This window comes from Diuraphis noxia, unplaced genomic scaffold (assembly GCF_037042655.1).
Source record: "Diuraphis noxia isolate RWA-SAM2 unplaced genomic scaffold, SU_Dnox_SAM2 contig0001, whole genome shotgun sequence".
NCBI lineage: Eukaryota > Metazoa > Arthropoda > Insecta > Hemiptera > Aphididae > Diuraphis > Diuraphis noxia.
Genome location: NW_028301711.1, coordinates 43,711,194 through 43,731,177, shown reverse-complemented (window position 1 = coordinate 43,731,177; position 19,984 = coordinate 43,711,194). Strand labels below are relative to the sequence as shown.

General features: G+C 33.6%; 2 protein-coding genes across 2 annotated transcripts; one reads left to right on the top strand and one right to left on the bottom strand.

Moving 5' to 3' along the window:
- Positions 1–2,528: 2,528 nt before the first annotated feature.
- LOC107165106 (uncharacterized) lies at positions 2,529–11,969 on the bottom strand. The gene is made up of 8 exons (XM_015513188.2): positions 11,616–11,969; positions 11,218–11,539; positions 6,632–7,026; positions 4,567–5,354; positions 4,043–4,367; positions 3,588–3,805; positions 3,110–3,518; positions 2,529–2,952 (listed from the first exon to the last, which is right to left on the bottom strand). The coding sequence occupies exons 2-8, from the start codon at positions 11,318–11,320 to the stop codon at positions 2,800–2,802; spliced, it is 2,391 nt and encodes a 796-aa protein (XP_015368674.2). The 5' UTR covers positions 11,321–11,539; positions 11,616–11,969; the 3' UTR covers positions 2,529–2,799.
- A 259-nt stretch (positions 11,970–12,228) lies between these two features.
- On the top strand, positions 12,229–19,319 carry LOC107165105 (uncharacterized). The gene is made up of 5 exons (XM_015513187.2): positions 12,229–12,758; positions 12,989–13,783; positions 16,253–18,025; positions 18,186–18,293; positions 18,907–19,319. Exons 1-5 carry the CDS (start codon positions 12,756–12,758, stop codon positions 19,120–19,122), a joined length of 2,895 nt encoding a protein of 964 aa, XP_015368673.1. The 5' UTR covers positions 12,229–12,755; the 3' UTR covers positions 19,123–19,319.
- Positions 19,320–19,984: the final 665 nt, after the last annotated feature.

Here is a 19,984-nt window from a genome sequence, read left to right as displayed (position 1 = left end):
CATTTTGGTGATTTTACATCAATTTCAAGACAATTTAATCTTAATTTGCGGGAAAAAACAGCTAGTTTTGTGAAATATCATTTTGAATCTACAGCATGGTATTTTTCTATTCTATTGACCAATACATAGCTTATTAGTAGACGTGTCTTCCGACCCAAGGGTGTGATAAAGGAGGATAGATTCCCTACCAAAACTTATTTTATTTTTAACCTTTTATATTTGGTGGAGTAGATTACCGCTGTATAAAGTTTACAAATTTTACTAAAAACATATAATCCTCCCCCCCCCCCCCCCCTAAACCAAATTCCTAATTACGGTACTGTTCTGACCATCTGATTTTAATATATTATTTTTTAAATTAGTATACTTACCTATGACCTACATCATTTCCCAATGTAATCTAACACAATTGGTTAGTTTGTAACGATTTTACATTAACATAGAAGTTTGTAGGATAAGCTATTTAGTGCCCTTGAAAAGCTTATAGTATTTACTAGTTTCCATAAACTTTTCTCATTCAATTTGATCTTAATTAAAACTATTTGCTCATTGATATTATTTTGATCGTAATACAATAATTTTACTATATTATATATTTATATTGTACACAATGTTTGTTTAATTTATTATAGAATGTTTTAGAAGTATAATTTGTATTGGCAATTATGCATTATATCTTGTGCATTTTTCAATCATAAAAATTATAAATAACTATTTATATTTTTATTAGAAAATATGCGTAGGTTGTAGGTACTTATGAAAAGTAAAACTAACAATAAAAATGTTTTTATGCTACTTTTCACAGTTGGTAGGTATAATAACCGTAAGCTAATTTTTAATTTTTAGCATTTTTACACACTTATATTATAAGATAGTTTAGATAGTTATTATACATATTTTTATGGTTTCAAGATTTTAAGTCTTACCATGAAAGTTTATGTTTAGATTCATACAAACTATTTATTTTCAACAAAAAATGTTTCCCAATAATGTGTTAATAGATTTTCTATTTTTTGTTATAATTTATACTGGAAAATTAGACTTATTATTTAAATATCATCTAGTAGTTAACACTATAAGACCTCAGACATTGTTAAATTGCATACCCCTAAGGTTTAGTAATCATTTCAATTAAATTATTGATTTATGATTTTTTTTTAAATGAATGTTTTTACTATTAGAAAATATTAAGCTATCCTTAAAACACATATATATTGAATATATCACATATTTAAATAATAGATTTAATTTAAGCAAATTATTTTTGGTTAATATAACATTATAATCAGTTCCGTCTAACCATATTGAATTCTCAACCATAAATAAGTGATGATTTGTTAAATACTTTGTAAAATACAGATAATTAAAATTATCAGATTCGTATTAATTGCTAATAAATATAAGATTAAATATATTTTTCAGATTTTTGTATCGAAACTTCAAAACCCATCGAATTTTCTCTTCAAAGTAGAAAAAACTTTTGTACTTATAGATTTTTTTTTCGTATGGCGCTATGTCCGGGATTAGGCACGAAGATCTAGTTTGGACGCCTATTAGGCAGAATTTCTAGTGGGCACCCGTAGGTTTCTGCCATGCCCGGGAGGGAAGCGGTGGCTTCTCTTTCCAGACAGCGTGAACTGCCCGGAAAGTGATGCTGCCTGTGACCAGGATTTGAACCGGCTGTGGTGCGCGTCGCAACTGACGCCTTAATCAGCCCGGCCACTACACCCCCTATTTATAGATAAAAATGGTAGATTACACAATAACTATGTGATTATAATTATGCAAAATAAAATTTTGGTATTTTGAATATGTGGATAAAATATTTCTGTATAAGAATGGATGCTGTTGGACAACATAAAAAAAATATGCAAAATCATAAACCTAACCCTAACCCTAGTTATCAGATTGAGAACAAGTTTTTTTTTCATTTAATTATTAAAAATTATTGGATTATGGATTATTATTAAAACTTATTATTTATATTTGATAATAAATAAATTTAACAATGTACCTAAAAATATATAGTTAGTTTAAGTAACCAAATATTATAAGTTATTTTATTAATTATGTTTTTTTTAACTGTATAGGTATAGACGTATAGTTGAACATGACGAGTATATTATATACGCTTTTTTAAATTGAAAAAAAACATCAAGTAATTTATTTTAAGTATTAAGATATTAAGTTATATGTAACAATATATTAAAAAATAAAAATATTGTACTTGACTATAATTTGTACTCATTAAAATGTGTAATTATGTATATTAATATATATACATGAAGTTTTCAATTTTGATTTTGTTAATATTTTCATTTATAAATATTAATTAACCTAACTTTTTGTATTATTGCATGTAGGTATATAAATAGTTTAGGTTTTTTTTTATTATTAATTTGTACCTAAATAAATGTTTTAAATAATTGTTAATACATATTATTTATGAAAAAGTGTTTAATTTCCTTAAAATCAAATAACTTGTCATTGGAGGATGAAGTTGTTTATAAAAAAAAAAAAAAAAATACTTAAGTAGTCTTAAAATTATTATTGTTAAAAAATAGTATTGTACATAATATATATATATAACATCATGTAGTAGTTAAAAAATTTAGATGACTAACATTGTAAGAATGAACAAGTGGAGGAGGGAGTAGAGAAATGTAATACATTTTCTTTATTATAGTTAAGTTTTCACCACAGCCACTGTTATTTATTACTTCAAGTCAATAGTAATCATAGTTCACATATAAGTATATAAGCTGTGCTAGTATATATATATATATATATATATAGTGCCTATTGGCTAATATGGCCCTGCTGTTCAGTCTCTATGGTGGAATATTTTTCTATGAGCTTAGCTAGAGTCTTTTTAACACGCATCGAATCCAGACGGGAGCTAGGTCTGCCAAACCAGCATTGTTGCATTACCATCACTACAGCATTTGTTATCTATATAAAACAAAAAACAGTAAAAAAAGTCAATCTTTATACTAAGTCATTTATAAATTTAATTATTTATTCATTTATAGGCAAGTCTCAGCTGGGAATACATTTTAATCAAAAATAATAGATATTGCAATTGTTAAGAAAACAAAACAAAACCTACCGGGTTTGCACACCACTCAGCCGCCACACCAGGACGATTCTGTTCAGGATCAGAAGAGCATACAACACGGCGCATGTCATCAAACCCTGGGTCCCAGCCAACACCACGGTCTTGGTATGGTGCTCGGTACACGTAAGGGTTGTATCTGTTATCTGTGCCGAATTGTTGTTGATTGTCATTTGGTCGTTGTATAGTTTGTCCAACGTCGTCAATGTCAGGTGTGATGAGAGTCCTGGACAAGACTTCCCACATGACGAGTGCGTAAGAGTACATGTCAGCATGGCAATACTTTTTGCAGCACCTACACTTTGGTGTATCGTTGGTGTCGGTGGAGAAGTTTGAAGAGGATGCCACTGTAGTCGCTGTAGTGGACGCAGAAGCTAATGCCAATGCGGCCGCAGTGGTAATACTAAAACAAACAAAATACATGCAGATAAGTGATTTAGTCACAATAAAACAGAATATAACACTATCTCACCTGTCATCTAAAACTTCTGGTGCCATGTACCGCTTTGTACCCACTCTCGTATTTTGGTTAGCACCCGCGGCTGTTGTTGTTTGAATTGGGAGCGTCGTATCCCGGCTAGTCACGGCCATTCCAAAATCTGCTACACAACACGCACCCGTTTTTGCGCATTTTACCAGCACATTTTTACTCTTAATGTCCCGGTGTGCGATAACTGGTTTTACGTTACCCTATTCATAAAGTAATATATATATATACATATATATATTTATACAAATTATATTACATTGATACCCAGATAAGATAACATGTCCCCATTGTCAGTTAAAGAGTTTAGGGGTAGTCATATGTCAATAAACACGGTATAAATGGGGTGCCGTGATGTATAATGAGTAGGTTATAATACATGAGTATAACACAGATAATTTTCTAATTTATATTAATGAGAAAACTACCATAAATATTACCTGCGTGCCGTTGATTTCAGTGTGCAGGTGACACAGCCCGCTGGCCACAGTGTACAGCACATTTAACATTTGGCGCACAGTGAGCGGCGGTCTGTCTCGGTCGATTTGCTGAATTCGACCTCCCGCAGTATCAATAGCGTCGACACCATATCCATTGCACATAGTACCAGCGGCCAAGGCAGCAGGAGTCTGCAGAAAATCATACAATGATCCATGCTGATGATAGTGAGTAATGAGCAGTAACTGCGTAGTATACGAGTTGCGTGAAGTCATGATGTCGGAACCAATAAAGCCTAATATATTGTCGTGTCTCATCAGAACTGTGCTGTAATTCAGTAAGAATCAAACAATCAATATTAATATTATAGTCAGTACTGTACATCAGTTAGAAATTCGTCGGTCAACAGCGGTGTAAAATTATCCAGCATCGGGATAATGAACCATATCAATGACCATAGTAATTTACACACCAGTTTGAGCGATCGAATTTCTAATTCATATGAAAATGAACAGATCAAATATACCTGTAGATTTCCGTCTCTCGTTTCCATGACGGTTCGTCCTTTGATAAGAATATTTTGACCGCCACTTGCTCGTGACCGCCGTTCCAGTAAGTGGCTCGCCACACCTCACCATAACGACCCTTGCCAACGAGTTGCCGGAGTTGTATCTGCTTGGCCAAAGTACGTTGAATCAGTAGGGGCATGCCATACCCACTGCCACTGGTCCAGTCATTTTCTTGGTGATCTTTTTGATGGTTGTCATTCCATCGTTGGTAAGGTGGGGGCAAAAAATCATCATCAACCGTAGAACTTCGATTACGCCGTTTGCTCCTTCTACTGTTGCTACTTTTACTTCTTTTTCGCCGTTTCCTATTTTTCAAAGTGAATGTAGCCACAATAACAACGGCGAATAGTAACGCTGCCACGAAGATGGATAACCACCACCACCCGGTCACAGCTGCTAGCAGAGAACCGTTGTCGTCGATCGCTGATAAATCACCACCCGGTAATGATGGAAACGGACCATCGTTGCAGCGATCACGGCCATTGCAACATTCGATCGCATAGGTAGGTGGCAGTTGCTGGCCGGCGGACGCGGATGAAAAAGTATGCGAAGACGTCCAGATCCGAGGTTGCTTTGAGCTATCATTATTTTTTGTTGTCAAATCATTACTAATAGCACCCATACAAGGATGCAGTTCCGCGTTGGTTTGGCTTGAATGTCGGTGGCCACCACCATGTCCACCGCCCATACAGCCACGACTGATACGCACAAAGCCATCCTCTTCACGCACTTTTGTTTTCCAACACTATATAAAATGTTAATGGGAAAATAAGTGTGATAAAATTATAATAACAATAAACGTAACAACTAAATTATCAAAAATGAAGACAAAATCTTGGTAATTTTAATTTACATGCTATTCTAAAACCAGTGTTGGGTAGTAATGTAACGTGCGTTACTCCTTACTGTAACGCAAGTGTAACTACGTTAATTATTTAGAAGTAACTTGTCACAAGAACGCATTAGATTATAAATTAAATTTTATTTTATTTTTTTTTTTTTTTGGGGGGGGGGGGGGGTCGTGATTCAACTTCACGGAGCAGTTCTTGCCCTCGTATCCGGATCGGATATTGTAATTTTATTTAAACTATTTAAGTAGATATTTATATAATTACAACATTTTCCCAGTATAATAATCTAATATAATTATATAAATAAACGATTTTGAGTAAATATTATTTTCAATTTAACTGATTATAAATTAGCATTATTTGTATAAAATAAATATAAAAATAGATTGATTTAAAATAGACATTTTTAAATTTAAAACTTACATAACATAAAAGTAACGTCATTGTAACTAGTTACTTTTGAAAAAAAAAGTGTAATGTTACACATTACTTTTGTACTTAGTAACTAACAAGTAATCTAGTTACCTATTTTATTTTGTAACTTGTAACATAACTTAGTTACTTTTAAAAAGTAACTTACCCAACACTGTCTAAAACTCGATTTTAAGAATAATAATTTATGATTATGTTTTTTTGATATTTTTCAATATAAATATCAAGTGTGAATAAAATAGCATTACTGTCATACTTAGTACGGAGATAATAAAAACAGCCTTTTTAAAGTACTAATAGTGTTTATATTCTTATTGATGTATAGGATATGACACTATTTCTGTAATAAAAAGGTGTTTAAGTTATTATCAAACCACTGACTTCGTCCCTAGGTATGAAAAAAAATTTAAATGATTTATTTATATGTGATACATAATATGTTATAATACAATTATATTTTATATCACAAATAGAATCCAATACGATTAAACACATATTTCAAATTTAGTAATAAATAGGTCAAAACAAAGATTCTATTGAGAACAAAAAAACAGTGGACCTATGGTGGAGAGGCTGGGTAATTGTACCTGAATAGCCGACATAATAAGATGTCCATTAAATCACTAAGCCACAATAACATACGGCTAGGCTGGGTTATGTCAGCCTGAGAGAACAAATGAATTGGAGGACAGCTTTCTACATATTATATTATTAATATCGCAATAAATTAAATACTCACGCGCACAGCCCCCGAACACACATATAATTCTTCATCCACGTTACCGTTGTTTTGAGTCAGTGGCTGGCCACCGTCATACAAACAGTATGACTGCTCGTCTATGTCAGCATCCCACTGCGCAGGCAACTTGCCGGAACACGACATGCAAGTCAGCAACTCCGCCAGATTTTCCTGATCAATGTCACTGTCGTCGTCACCACCGCTCGTCATGGACAGCAGCGAGTCACCGTTTTCTTTATCGCTATCGTCCTCGTCGTCATTGCTACCGAGGCTTTCAAGCTTTTCCTGTTCGCCCATCTCCATCGAGTGGTATAGATCTATAGACGATATGCCATTCCCTCCTGGTTTTTTCTGCTGTCCGTCAGGCCCTTTTTCTGCGGTGGCCACTGGTTCAACTGTGTAACAAGACAGAATGTCAGATAAACATCACCAAGGCATCCAAAAATAGAAATCAACACATAATAAATGCAAGCATGGTCATCATCAGTTTTTCATTAATGCAGGTATACCAACAATTATCATTTTTAATAGTTTTTAAGTCATTGTTCAGTCCGTATTAGAGAACTTATCTCAAGATGGTGTATAATATTAAATTATTATAAATATTTCAAAATCTCGTTATTTAATTATTTAGAATAGATCATACATTTTTAAAACCTATTCTAAGCTAATTTCAATTTGTAAAATGTTGTAACATACATAAACAGCTTTTACAAAATAATTCCATACCAAACGTCATAGTTAGAATGGTTGTAAGAATGGAACTACATGTAGTTTTGACATAATATGAATTATGACTTATACTGAGTAGGTACAACAATTTTGTATTAAAATATTTCTGAAACAATAATAATGAATTATAAATATTATTTTTTTTTAAATATAGAAATATTATAACAACAAAAATAAAATAATAATGTTATATCAAAATTCTAATCATTAATTTTTGTTGTCTATAGTCTAAACAATAAGTAAACCTCAAACTTTATGTTAGTTTAACACTTATTCATTTCTATGGTTTTTACCATTTAATGGTAACTTAAAAATTAAAAAAAAAAAAACAATTAATAGATTATTTGCTTCTTTAGGTAAGTACTAAAAAATGTTTTACCAAACCTCATGTCTAACTCAAAACTAGTGTTAAAAAGAGTTTAACTGTGTACTATAGTAATCATAAAAATAATTTGTAGAAGACTGGTGAGTGCTTAATTTTAATAGACATAGAATCATGTGTCCACATGGGGAGTCAGGTTAGTCGCTTGACTACACTGTGGAGTTTCCCCCTAAATATTCAATATCATCATAATATCTAAGCAAAAATCTTAGTAGGTATAGGTTCATAATAAATTAGACAAATTTATTATTAAAACTTAGTGGCAAATAAGAATATATGTATTATATACATATGTGTGTTATGTATGACTACCCTGCCGTTAATAGACTAATGCATAGAATAACATTTGACAAAATATATTTTTTAATATATTCATAAATTCATAATATATATGAGTTTAAATTGAATATTATACTCACTATTGTAACGAATACATAATTTAGGCACAAACAATTGGTACATTTATATGATGGGCTAAAAGGGTTGGAAATCTAAGGATACTTATTTCTTTTTGATAATTTCAGTTATTAAGTTTACAAGTACCTAACCTTTGGCTCCGTCATATAAATGCAATGAATGACAATATGCCAAATACTTTAATAATGCCTCTGACATAACAAGTAAGCAATTAAGTTAATTACATATAAAAGAAAAGGTAAAGTTTTTTCTCTTGTTGGTCCAGATTTTTAAGTTCAAGATATAAATATTTATAGAAATAAATGCCAATATTAAAATATATTTAGGCCATTAAAGTTAGTAAATAATTAATTAGGTATTTAAGATTTCAATGACAATACTTTTAATAACTGTAGCAGAGATAATATCAACTATAAGTACAAGGTAGTTTAGGTATTAAATATATGCTAACTGAAGTAGGAAGTATCTATATAAATCAGAATTTAAAACACATAGAAATATTATCATGAATGCCTTTCAAGTGAATTAACTGATTATGTATTAGGTACATTACTGACTTATGCTTAATTAAATAATTCTAATTTCTCAGATAAACTAACATTAATTTAGTACAGGATTAAATATTTTGAAATCATTGTGTGTGATCAAAGTAAGTCCATATAATATTATGATAAGATTAATATCTATGACTGTTTCTTAGACCCATCACACACTATATTACAAATTAGAATAAAAAAATATATAATTTATGTTATCTCAGAAGAAAAATAAATCCTCTATATTTTACTCAGTTTTTAATGTTATTAAGGACTGATATCTAAATTTGAAAAAATATTCATAAGCAAGTATCTTATTATAATATGATGTTAATGGAATTTGTTCAAAATAGGCTATACTCATGTCAACAAACAGATACATTTTTTTTCTGTTTTAAACCGACAACACCGCGGGCACTGCTTTTGCATTCTTCTGCGATCTAAATATAATTAGGTATAACTTATTTTATTCCATCAAGTTGGTTTAATAACTCAGGGGAAATATAAAAATAATCAATGATTTGAATGTAAAAAATAGAAAATACCTTCCAATCTTGTAAAGAGTACTTTTATTTTGTATTAAAATAAAGGAGCACAAAGTATTTTAAATAGATTTAAGCAATTATATTCTGAATACATATTCAAATGTTAGAAAAAGTATTTAAATTATAATATTTTATTTCTGCAAAAAATTTGTTAGTTTTGAGGAATGGTTGGAGATTAACGTTAGTCAATCATATTTCATTCAAAGAGAAAAACCATTGTTCATAACTTAAAATATGTCTTATTTTTATTAGAAAAATTTGTTTTGTCACAAATAACTTTTTATGGAACTTGCGTCGTATGTTATCTACCTGTACTTTGATCGCGTTATATGTTGTCTACCTTTCGGGTGATATCTACTTTATACGGAAACTGATATTGCAGGTATAACCGTATAATACACTCTACAGCCTACACTTTTCACATATCATAGCTAGTAGACATAATATGTCTTATGAGTTTTGGTTTGGTTAAGACTCGTAAAAGTGGTGTATGCTTAAATAATTTTTTTATAAGTGAATTATTTTTATTTATTTTTTTGTTAAATCAAAATGGAACATTTTATTGACTTTTATAAACATGTTATTTACAATGACGAAACTTGCACCATTTTTTTTAAAAAGAATGTGGTGTTTTTCCCACTGCTAAAGTATGCAAAAAAGTTAATTTAAATAATGAAGTATGTGGAGGGGCCCTTAAGGAATATATATGAAGAATACTCGACAACGTGATGGAGAAGGTAAAGTTATTAAAGAAAAGTATTTATGTTGTCAGAAGAAAGGATGCCAAACATTTCAGTCCATCAGAAAACAAAATAAATTCTTTATTTATGTTGACGTAAATGAAAAAAACAACAGTGGTCCAAGTTTGTGTCACATAGTGGGTTAGTTTGGTATTGGTGAAATGAAGTGAACGTAACAAATACTGCAAAATGGACCGGCAGAGCAAGACACCTGTTACTGATTAATTTAAGTTATGGTGAGACGTTTGTGTTGATCAATTTGAACTTTGTTCAAAAATGGGAGAAACCGGTGTAATATTTCAAATTGACGAGTTGTTATTCCAAGGGAAGCGTAAGTATCGCCTAGGACGTCTGTATATAGGCGATTGTACGCCGGCTACCATAAGAACTCATACTTCACACGTCTCATCTGATGGTTTTGATGATTGTGAACCTGTTTACAAAAATTATGGGTCACAAGTATAGGGTTCATGGGTTTTCGGACTGTACTGTAAATGAGATGATGATGTTACTGACTGTATATTTTTTATAGTTGAAAAGAGAGATAGAGTTACATTATTTCCAATTATTCAACGTGAAGTAGAAGTTGAATCAACAGTTTACTCGTACAAATGGAGGGCTTACAGTAATTTAAGTGACCACGGCTATATGCATAAAACTGTAAGCCACCAGCTACAATTCATTGATCCAGAAACAAGGGCCAATACCCAATCTATAGAGTCTACGTGGAGACGTGTCAAATTAAAATTAGCATAAAAACACAAGGTGCCACCAACTTAGAAACGGCAGTTGATGGTACTCTACCGTGGTGGCGTTGACACAATGCAACCAAGAGAACCTTTTTGACCAGTTTTTTGAAGATATGAAAAAAATGTCTTTAATGTAATAATGCCTAGATGCCCAAACAACACCTAAGCTACAATCTACAAATTTCAGGTATAAAATTGTAGATAACATACAATGCTAACAAGCAATTATGGTAGATACATTTTTTATGTAGATAGCATACAACGATTTTCCTTTTTTTTTTAGTTAAAAAAGTACTTTTTAATGACTAAAAAAGTTATTCGGAATACCTATGTATTAGAATACTTTTATTTGAAATATTTGAATACAGTTATACGAATACTTTACAAGACTGGTATCTTCTGCTTAAAAGATAAAAAAATAAAACAATTAACATCTGTGCGCCAATTTCCAAAAAACAAAAAAATATGTTTATATATTTTATTACTTGGTAATACAGATGCAGCTGCAGTGGTGACTAGCAGCATCAGCACTAACATAACGGCCATTGCAACAATTTCTGTGCGGATAAACTTTAATGAAGCAATCATTATTGCATGTATCCCTCGCAATTATGGTTAACAGCTCTTAATGCAGTTTGTATCGTCATATTGGTTGTAAAAGACCTTGCGGTCGTCGATGTAGATTTAGCATTCAGTAGCTAAAGTAACATCACAGTAGCATTTAGTTGTCAGCATCATCAGTCATTGCCACTTTGTAAGCAGTTGTCCACGAAATAGGACGCTCAATGCGAGAGCCATCTCCATTAACTGTTTTATCAACATAAACATAATGAAATAAAACGATGTTACAATTATGCACTTAACACAACGATCGAATACGCACTTTTAGTGTCGGATGAGATACGAATACGGTCCAAACCATCCAGCAATACTATCTGCTCACCCGTAAAGTCGATGTTTTTGTCACGATACTTGAAGCGGGTGCTAAAGTATTCAACGTTTAGCGCCGATTAGTGTACTGCCTGTACTGAATATTGAATACTGTACATGCGCGTGTGCGAGTGATATAAAATAATACTGTATAATAATTGCAATTATTATTATTATTATGCCGCCGTCGTAATATTTGCACGCAAGAAAAGTTAATATTGTCACGAGCGACAAAAACTATTGTTTGTTCTATGGTCACAACTAACAACGCGTCGGCAGTACGGCACACTACGACAATAGTGGGGTGGTTTGTGGCGGGCGCCGTCGAGGAATGCGGCGGCGGCGGAGGCTGCGCGGTGGACGTAGTGGATGATCGGAGTTATCGCCACGTCCCTCACCCGCACAACCACAATGCTGCTGCGAACCAGTGTCCGTCCGTGACCATGTTTCGGTCGGTGCGACGACGCGCAACCACGCGCGCGCATGCGCGGTGGAGCACGGAGTGGACGTCCGCCACTATCTCACAAGAATACAAGATATCAGATAGGCCGACGACAACAGCGCCGCCGCCGACACCACCACGATTTCGTCGACCGAGACCACCACTACCGAGTACCGGCAGACGGCAGTGTCCACGTCACCATCGCGGCAGCGCACCGACGGTGTCGACGGTAAGAATCCTGTGGCGTACTTACAGCGACCGGCCGCCACTACCGGTACGACGGACGTCGCACATACCATACGCACTCTGGAGCCGTATCGTCGTCGTCGTGTTCGGTACGCGCTTACTGCTCATAGGTAGGCCTGATGACAATGATGTATCGTCGTATGGTTCGACCGAGCGGTAGTGTCGCGACGCGTTGTTGATCGTCGTCGTCGTTTCAGTATTCCACGGCCGGGACGTCGACCGGTACTCTACTGCACCTTTTACCAGAGAGCACGTCAGGAATTTATTGCGTCGAGTTTTGGGGCGGCAGCAGCAGTTACCCACCTGCGCCTACCTGTACAACAATATCGTCACGGCGGACACTGCAGCAGACGGGGCATAAATCGTTAGATTATCGTCGTCGGGACCGCGTCCATTGTTACATTTATGGTAACCTACCTACCAATATTTCAACAATTTACAATCGTCGTCGTCTTCATGGTCGTGACGGTCGACGCCACTGCTGCTGTTACCACTCGTGCCGTGCATTTTGTGGTTCGGCACTTCGGCAGGGGTACCGACGGTTGCGAACTGGCGACTACGGCGAAGATCCGCCACCACAATATTACCATGTTGTACGACTTATAATAATTTTGTTTTTTATTTTTTCATCCTACTAGTTAGGCACGTTTAGATACAATATGAACAATTTCGTCGAGACTGCGGCTGCTGCCACTGAAGCAGCTGGCCTGCGGGCAATAGTCCTGGCGCTGCTCGTCACGGTGGCGTTCAGCTGCGCATTTTTTTGCATGATGCGTTGGGCTGCGTCTTCGTCGTCTACCGACCGGCAACGGAGGCCGACCCGTCACCAACGCGGAAATGATGGCGATGGTTTTACGCCGGCATCCAGGCAAAAGAAGTCAACGTCGGCCACGGTCCAACCAAAGAAGAAAAACAACGGCAGCAGAAATGTCGCTGTTCGTCAGCAGGCGTCTGCCAGCACCAACACCGCGGTCGTGGGTGCTACCAGCTCTACTGGTTGGAACGGTTCCGGCCATCCCACGAACAGTAAAAACGGCGACAAGAAGAAGAAAAAGGATGACGGTGACGCCACTGAAAACGCGTCGACAACGTATACCGGTCATCGTGGAGCAAACAAGGCGTCAGAAACTGCGGCGGTGGTCGCTGGCAACGGTCACGCGACCGTTGCAGATCGTTCCAGCGAGCGGAACCGCCGGGCTCGTCGCCAACGGCAGCAACAGGAGCAGTCTCCTAGTGGCGGCGAGAGTTCTACCAATAGTGGCGATTACAACTTGGCGCCAGGGACAGCAGACGCCGCTGAAAGCGACGACCATCGTCGCCGCTCATCATCTTGGTCATCGCACAGCCTGCACGCCGACGAGGATCACTTGGTCTTGGACGACCCTGCAGCCACGTACGATGACGACGAGGATCAGGGCGAATGGATCACAATGGTAACGTATATTCGTATGTGCATTAATTTAATTTCATAATATGTACATGCAAACAATACAATTTTATTATGTACATTTGGGACTGTATAGTTATAGAATTTAAATACGTTTCCAATAGTTCGTGAAATCAGTTTTTACGATGGTGTTAACGTGTTACTCACATTTATATTATATGACATGTGGCACAGTCGATAAGTCAGTCGTCTACTTACAATTAATATCGTATATATTTTGTATAATATGGTAATACGTGACTTATTAGAATTACTATTCCTAGTAACTAATGAGTAATGAGTACCTAATACTTAATTTATTGTATATGTATGGGTACATAAATGTTTTACGATATTATTATTATGGTATGACGTGTCCGGTGTGGTTTTAAACAAATACGTCTTATTTAAAATTTTGTATAAAATATAGTGACTACGCGGATATAAATTAATACGATCTGTCCGTAATGGGTAATGACTAATAGATAATGAATAAATTTCGATTTTATTATTAAATAAAATGATAATACATATTATTAATAAATTATACTTTTCCCATTTTTGTCAGAAAATAATAACCTTTAGTTATTTTCTAGTAAGGTCACTTGTTTTACTTGATAATTAAACTTATATTTTTATAGTTGTTACCTGTTTTGACATTTTTAATTTTGCTCGCGGTACGTCATTAAATCATACGGGTGATAGCCGATAGGGGTATTACAATACCTTTATGATCCTTTTTAAACAATCAGTAATCAGGAGTTTCCAACCACACAATCATTTATTTATTTATAATAATCAGCGGGCTCAAGCCTTTTTAAACAACATGAAAAAAAAATATATAGAAACTAAAAATAAAAATAAAAACATGATAGTGATCATTTTGATAGTACTTACGTTTTTTTTTTTAATTTAAATAATGTATTTTAATAGATTTTAATTATTTATTTGATTCAAGGAATTTATCGATATTTGGTAGACACTATATAAATTTTACTGACACCTAGTAATTACAAAAAGGTTCTAAAATATTTTCGTAAATCCAAATTCCTAAGTTTTTATTAAGCTGTTATTAATTTGATTATAATTTCAGCCAAATATTTTATACATTGTTTCTCCCAATTAGGTTAATGTTTAAGTAATTGATACATCCTCGACGTTTTTTATAGGTATGTTTATATTTAGAGTTAAATGTTTTCAGTACTTAGTTTCAGTCGCTCCATAATTTTTAAAAATATCTACCTACGAGTTTTTTTTATTCAAAGAACTATTTATTTTCATAATTTTGGTAGACACTAATATGTTGCTTACGGCATTGTGTTTTTAGATTGCAGATATTTTAAAAGGTTGAACAATATTTTATAACATATGAATTGTTTGTTGCGTAATTTGTTGGTAGGTTAAATATGATTTAATTTTCGACCAAATCTTTATTCATTTCTTCCAACCGACTAAATAAATATTTAATTAATCGATTTAATTTCACGGTTTTTTTATCTTCATTATTTTTGAGAGAATACATTTTATTATACGGATAATACGAGTATTAATAATACATTAAAATAACTCATTTAAGCACATTTCTGATGAAAAAATTCTTAATTAATACAGTTAAATTTTTTATTAGAGAAATAATATTCGAATTGATATTTATTTTTTATGACTGGTGGATATTTTGTTATATTGTTTGTAAAAATTGGGTTTTTGGAATTAATTTTCTATAAACCATTGTTCATTGTTATTTTGACTACTCTGTCCAAAAATAAGTATGGATTCGAAATCTCAAAGTACAATAAAAAAATATTAAATAAAATTGAATAGTAGGTCTAACACAAATAATAATATCAAGAAATTCAAGTTTCTCTTTTTTTAAATAACTTTTTAATTTTTATCAATTATTCAAAAACAGAATAAATGAATCTTTTTTAGGTAATACTAGTGCAATTAAATTTATAAATTACTTTTTTTCAAAATTTATGTATGTAATGTATAGTGTAAAATTGATTGATTTGTATACAAGTAGATTATTCATTAATTATTAATTGAAAAATGTATGTAAAAACAATTTTTTATTTTTTTATTTAAAAAGAATATTTGCAATATATGTTACAGGCATAATAAGTAAATTTGAACTTAACAATTAATACAATTTTACAACCTGAACACATGTACGGGGAGGTCATCCAGTGATAGAACCCCCCAACGTTAATTTTTTTTATTATTAATTATTAATTTAAATTAAATCAAATTAAATTAAATGATTTAATAACCGCCAATCGTTTAATAAGTCACGACACCATTTTCTCTTTAGATGTCGTAGGGGATTGCTAGGAAGCGAGTTGGAAGCAAGTTCAGCGATTAAAGGGTTAAAGCGAGATTGTAGCATGAAATGTCAAAAAAATTTAAATTTTATTTAAATTAAATATATAAATATCAACACTAATAATATAGTAAAATGTATTGTTGTTTATTGTAGACGAGCGGAAGTAGTGGTGCCAATTCTGTCAATGTCATTAACAATAGTAGCAGTGATTTAAATAAGAAAAAACAGAATCAACGGCGGGAAGATAACGTAGTCATATCCGTTTCAACTAAACTTGAACGTCGACGGCTTCAACATGATAAAGAATTGCGACATGAAAAACAACAAGAAGAAATTCAGCGACAAGAAAAACAACAACGACAAGAGAAGCAACAAAATCATGAAAAGAAGCATCAACTAGAGAAGCAACCGCAAAAAGAAAAACAACAACAGCGGCATGATAAGCAGGTGCCACAACAACAATCGCAACAACGGCGACGTGATAAGTCATCGCAGCTCCAAGTCGCTTCACCTGCTATCAATGACATTGGCGCTTCGTCAACTGCATCGTCAAAAGCCGCGATTGTGACAGATAAACAACCACCATGGCAGCAAAGCCGCCGAGATATCGATTACAAAGCTGAGATCGACGGAACAGAAAAACGGTTGCGTGCCGAGTATGACGCTTCAGTGAAATCGTTGCGAGCTGAACATGATAAAGAGTCTAAGGTTTTGCGTGCAGAACATGAAACGACGACCAAACGCCTGCGTGTGGAAAACGAGAATTTACGAGCCAAAAATATCTCTGTAGCCGAACGTTTGCGTACCGCAGAACGCGAAACAGCGGCAACGAAGCGATTGCGAGTGGAGCATGATGCAGCAGTGAAAGCATTGAACGCGGAACGTGAAGTCCAGCTGGCAGCATTGCAAGCCAAGCATGATACAATGATGAATGCATTGCGCATGGAACTTGAGAACCTGAAGCAGTCTACGTCTCAGAGTTCGCAAGTGGCTCACAAGACTGTTGTGGAAGAGACCCACATTGAGGATTTGTCGGCAATCCAAAATTCTGTCAAGGACAACGAAAATCTAAAGCGTTCAGAAAACGAGGCCATCGCATTTCAGGATATTCGTGAGAAAAACGACAAACTTCAAAAGGAGCAGGAGGCGGTGATTCGGGTCCTACGTGAAGAAAATGAAAATCTTCGCAAGGACCACGAGGTTATAGTTCGAGGTCTTCGCGAAGAAAACGAAAACCTGCGCACGAAACACGAGATTTCAATGAAGAATCTCTGGACTGAGCATGAGACTGTAATCGAAGGTGTACGTGCAGAAAATGAAACTGTTCAGCGATCTGCTATGCAAAGCTTACGAGCAGATCACGAGGCGAGGATTGGAGCTTTACAAACTGAGCACGAAACTTTGGTCCAAAAATTACGCAATGAAAATGATGCACTACGTAAACGTCAAGAAACTACAATGCAAAGCATGCGTGAGCTTAAAGATCATATGCGTACTGAGCACCAAAATGAAGTCCGTGGTATGCGTGTAAAATATGAAAATATTGTAAAAGAACATGAAAACACAATCCTAGGTCTAAATAAGGAAATAGAACATTTACATACCAAACACGAGACAATGATTCGAGAACTGCAAGAGAAAAAAAAGGATTTGTGTAAGCAAAATGAAGATCTACGCATGGAGCTTGAGACCATGACGAAAAGTTTGCGAGCTGAACACGAGACCGCAATGAAAAGCTTAAGAGATGAACACGAAATCGCGATAAAAGTGTTACGGGATGAGTGTGAGGCTGCGGCGAATATATCAAATCGTCTCACTCAACATGACGCAGTGGTTGAGGAATTGCGTAAACAACATCGAACTGAAATTGAGAGACTCAAGCTTCAGTTATCTGAGGAGGAGAAACAGCGTATTACCAAAGCAGCGGTAAATACCTGATATTATAATATTTGAATATAGATTTTGTACTCGGTACTAGGAGGTTTAAATATAATATGTAATATTTACCTCTTATATTTGTAATATTTACCTCTTATATTTGTAATATTTCAAATAAAAAATTTTGAATTTTCCCGTTTTTTTTCAGCGGCCGCAGACAACCAACAGTCACGACAATGTAATAGAAAACTTAAAGTCACAAAACACTATTCTAGGAAGCAAAGTAATTCATTACAAGCAGATCATTACTGATACGGTATGTTTGAACAGTATACATTATACTTCGAGAAATATTAGTAATATTAGGCCTTACTAAGAGGAGTGATACCCGCAAATGTTGTCTTTGTCTTACAACTGCGTAACATACCAAATTTTACGCTCAGCAGATCACATTTAGCTCTGTTAGTCTAAAAATTAGAGTAAATTGACCTCTTATAAAATTTAAAAGTACGAATATTATTTAGACGACCTCATGGGATTTTTACTATATTTTGAAATGAGTTATGAGTATTTTAAAATTGAATATTTTTTTCACATCTTAAAATACTTATTACTCGCTTCAAAATTAATATATAGTGCAATTTTCATGTGGTCGTCTAAATAATATTCGTACCTTTAAATTTTATAAGAGGTCAATTTACTCTAATTTTTAGACTAACGGAGCTAAACGTGATCTGCTGAGCGTAAAATTTTGTATGTTACGCAGTTGTAAGACAGAGACAACATTTTCGGGTATCGCATCCTCTTAATTACAAACAAATTTCAATACAATACAATTTATAAATGAATTTCTTCTGATTAATAGAAGATATTCACATAGTTTAATTTCAAAATTTATACTCATTAAAACATTTCTTAAAATTGTATAGGAACAAATGCTGAACCGGTTGCATAGTCACGTGGAAAGTGAAGAGGCAAGGTGGTCGTCTTATGCAGAAGACCTGCAGCAACAGTTGGACGAAGCGCTAGATCAGTTAAATGTAAGCCATCTACAAAGGAGTAGACAAAAGAGTCAAAACATCAGTGGAGGTGAAGACGTTGACTCCAAGGAAGAAAGTGGAGTTGTGGTAGCGACACCAAAATGATTATATATTCTAATTGCAGCTGCGATAGCGATTAAATATTATTAACTTTTATGTATAATTATTTTTGATTTTATCGCCCGCAACTGAACTTCAGACTGGGACAATTTAATAATAATAATTGTAAAAAGACAATAAACCACGCTCATGCGTAGGTCGCATATATCATAATTTAAAAAAAAAATTGTAAATGATAATAATATAGTTATTATTTAATAAAAATAATTTATTATACAATAATATTATTTACCATCCATAATATTATGTGCAATAATTTGCTAGTTCAATATTGTACATAATTTTTTTTTTTTCTTAAATTGCTAACCACTACCACTTTGTGAGTTAACGTATTTATCCTCCGTGCACTAGTGGTAGTAGTTATTGCCTATTATCTATAAATTAATTTGTTTTAACTTATTTTTTATTATTATTATATAATTGTATTAGGTACAAGTTACAACTCCCAAGTCAACTGTTGTGTTTTACGGCCACTGATTTGGTTATATTCGTGCGTGTACCTGTTTATATTATTAAATTAACTGCTATACCATTATTATGTACAAGTAGTAACAATATGTTAATCATTATCGTCTTATAAATTACTTACATTGTGCGGTAATTTTATATCCATGTATCATTCACATACTTAATTATTAACTTATTACTTATTAGTATTATTTATTTCTGAAAACAATATGTATTTTTGTTTACTTATTAGTTTTTATTTGTATTATTTATATGTATACCATTACCTTTGGTATTTGCAATTTTTCAATTACTTTTTTTTTATTAATTATTATTTATTATACTATTATTGTTTAATATATTTCTACTATGGGTAAAATATCTATTTTTATTGAAAAAC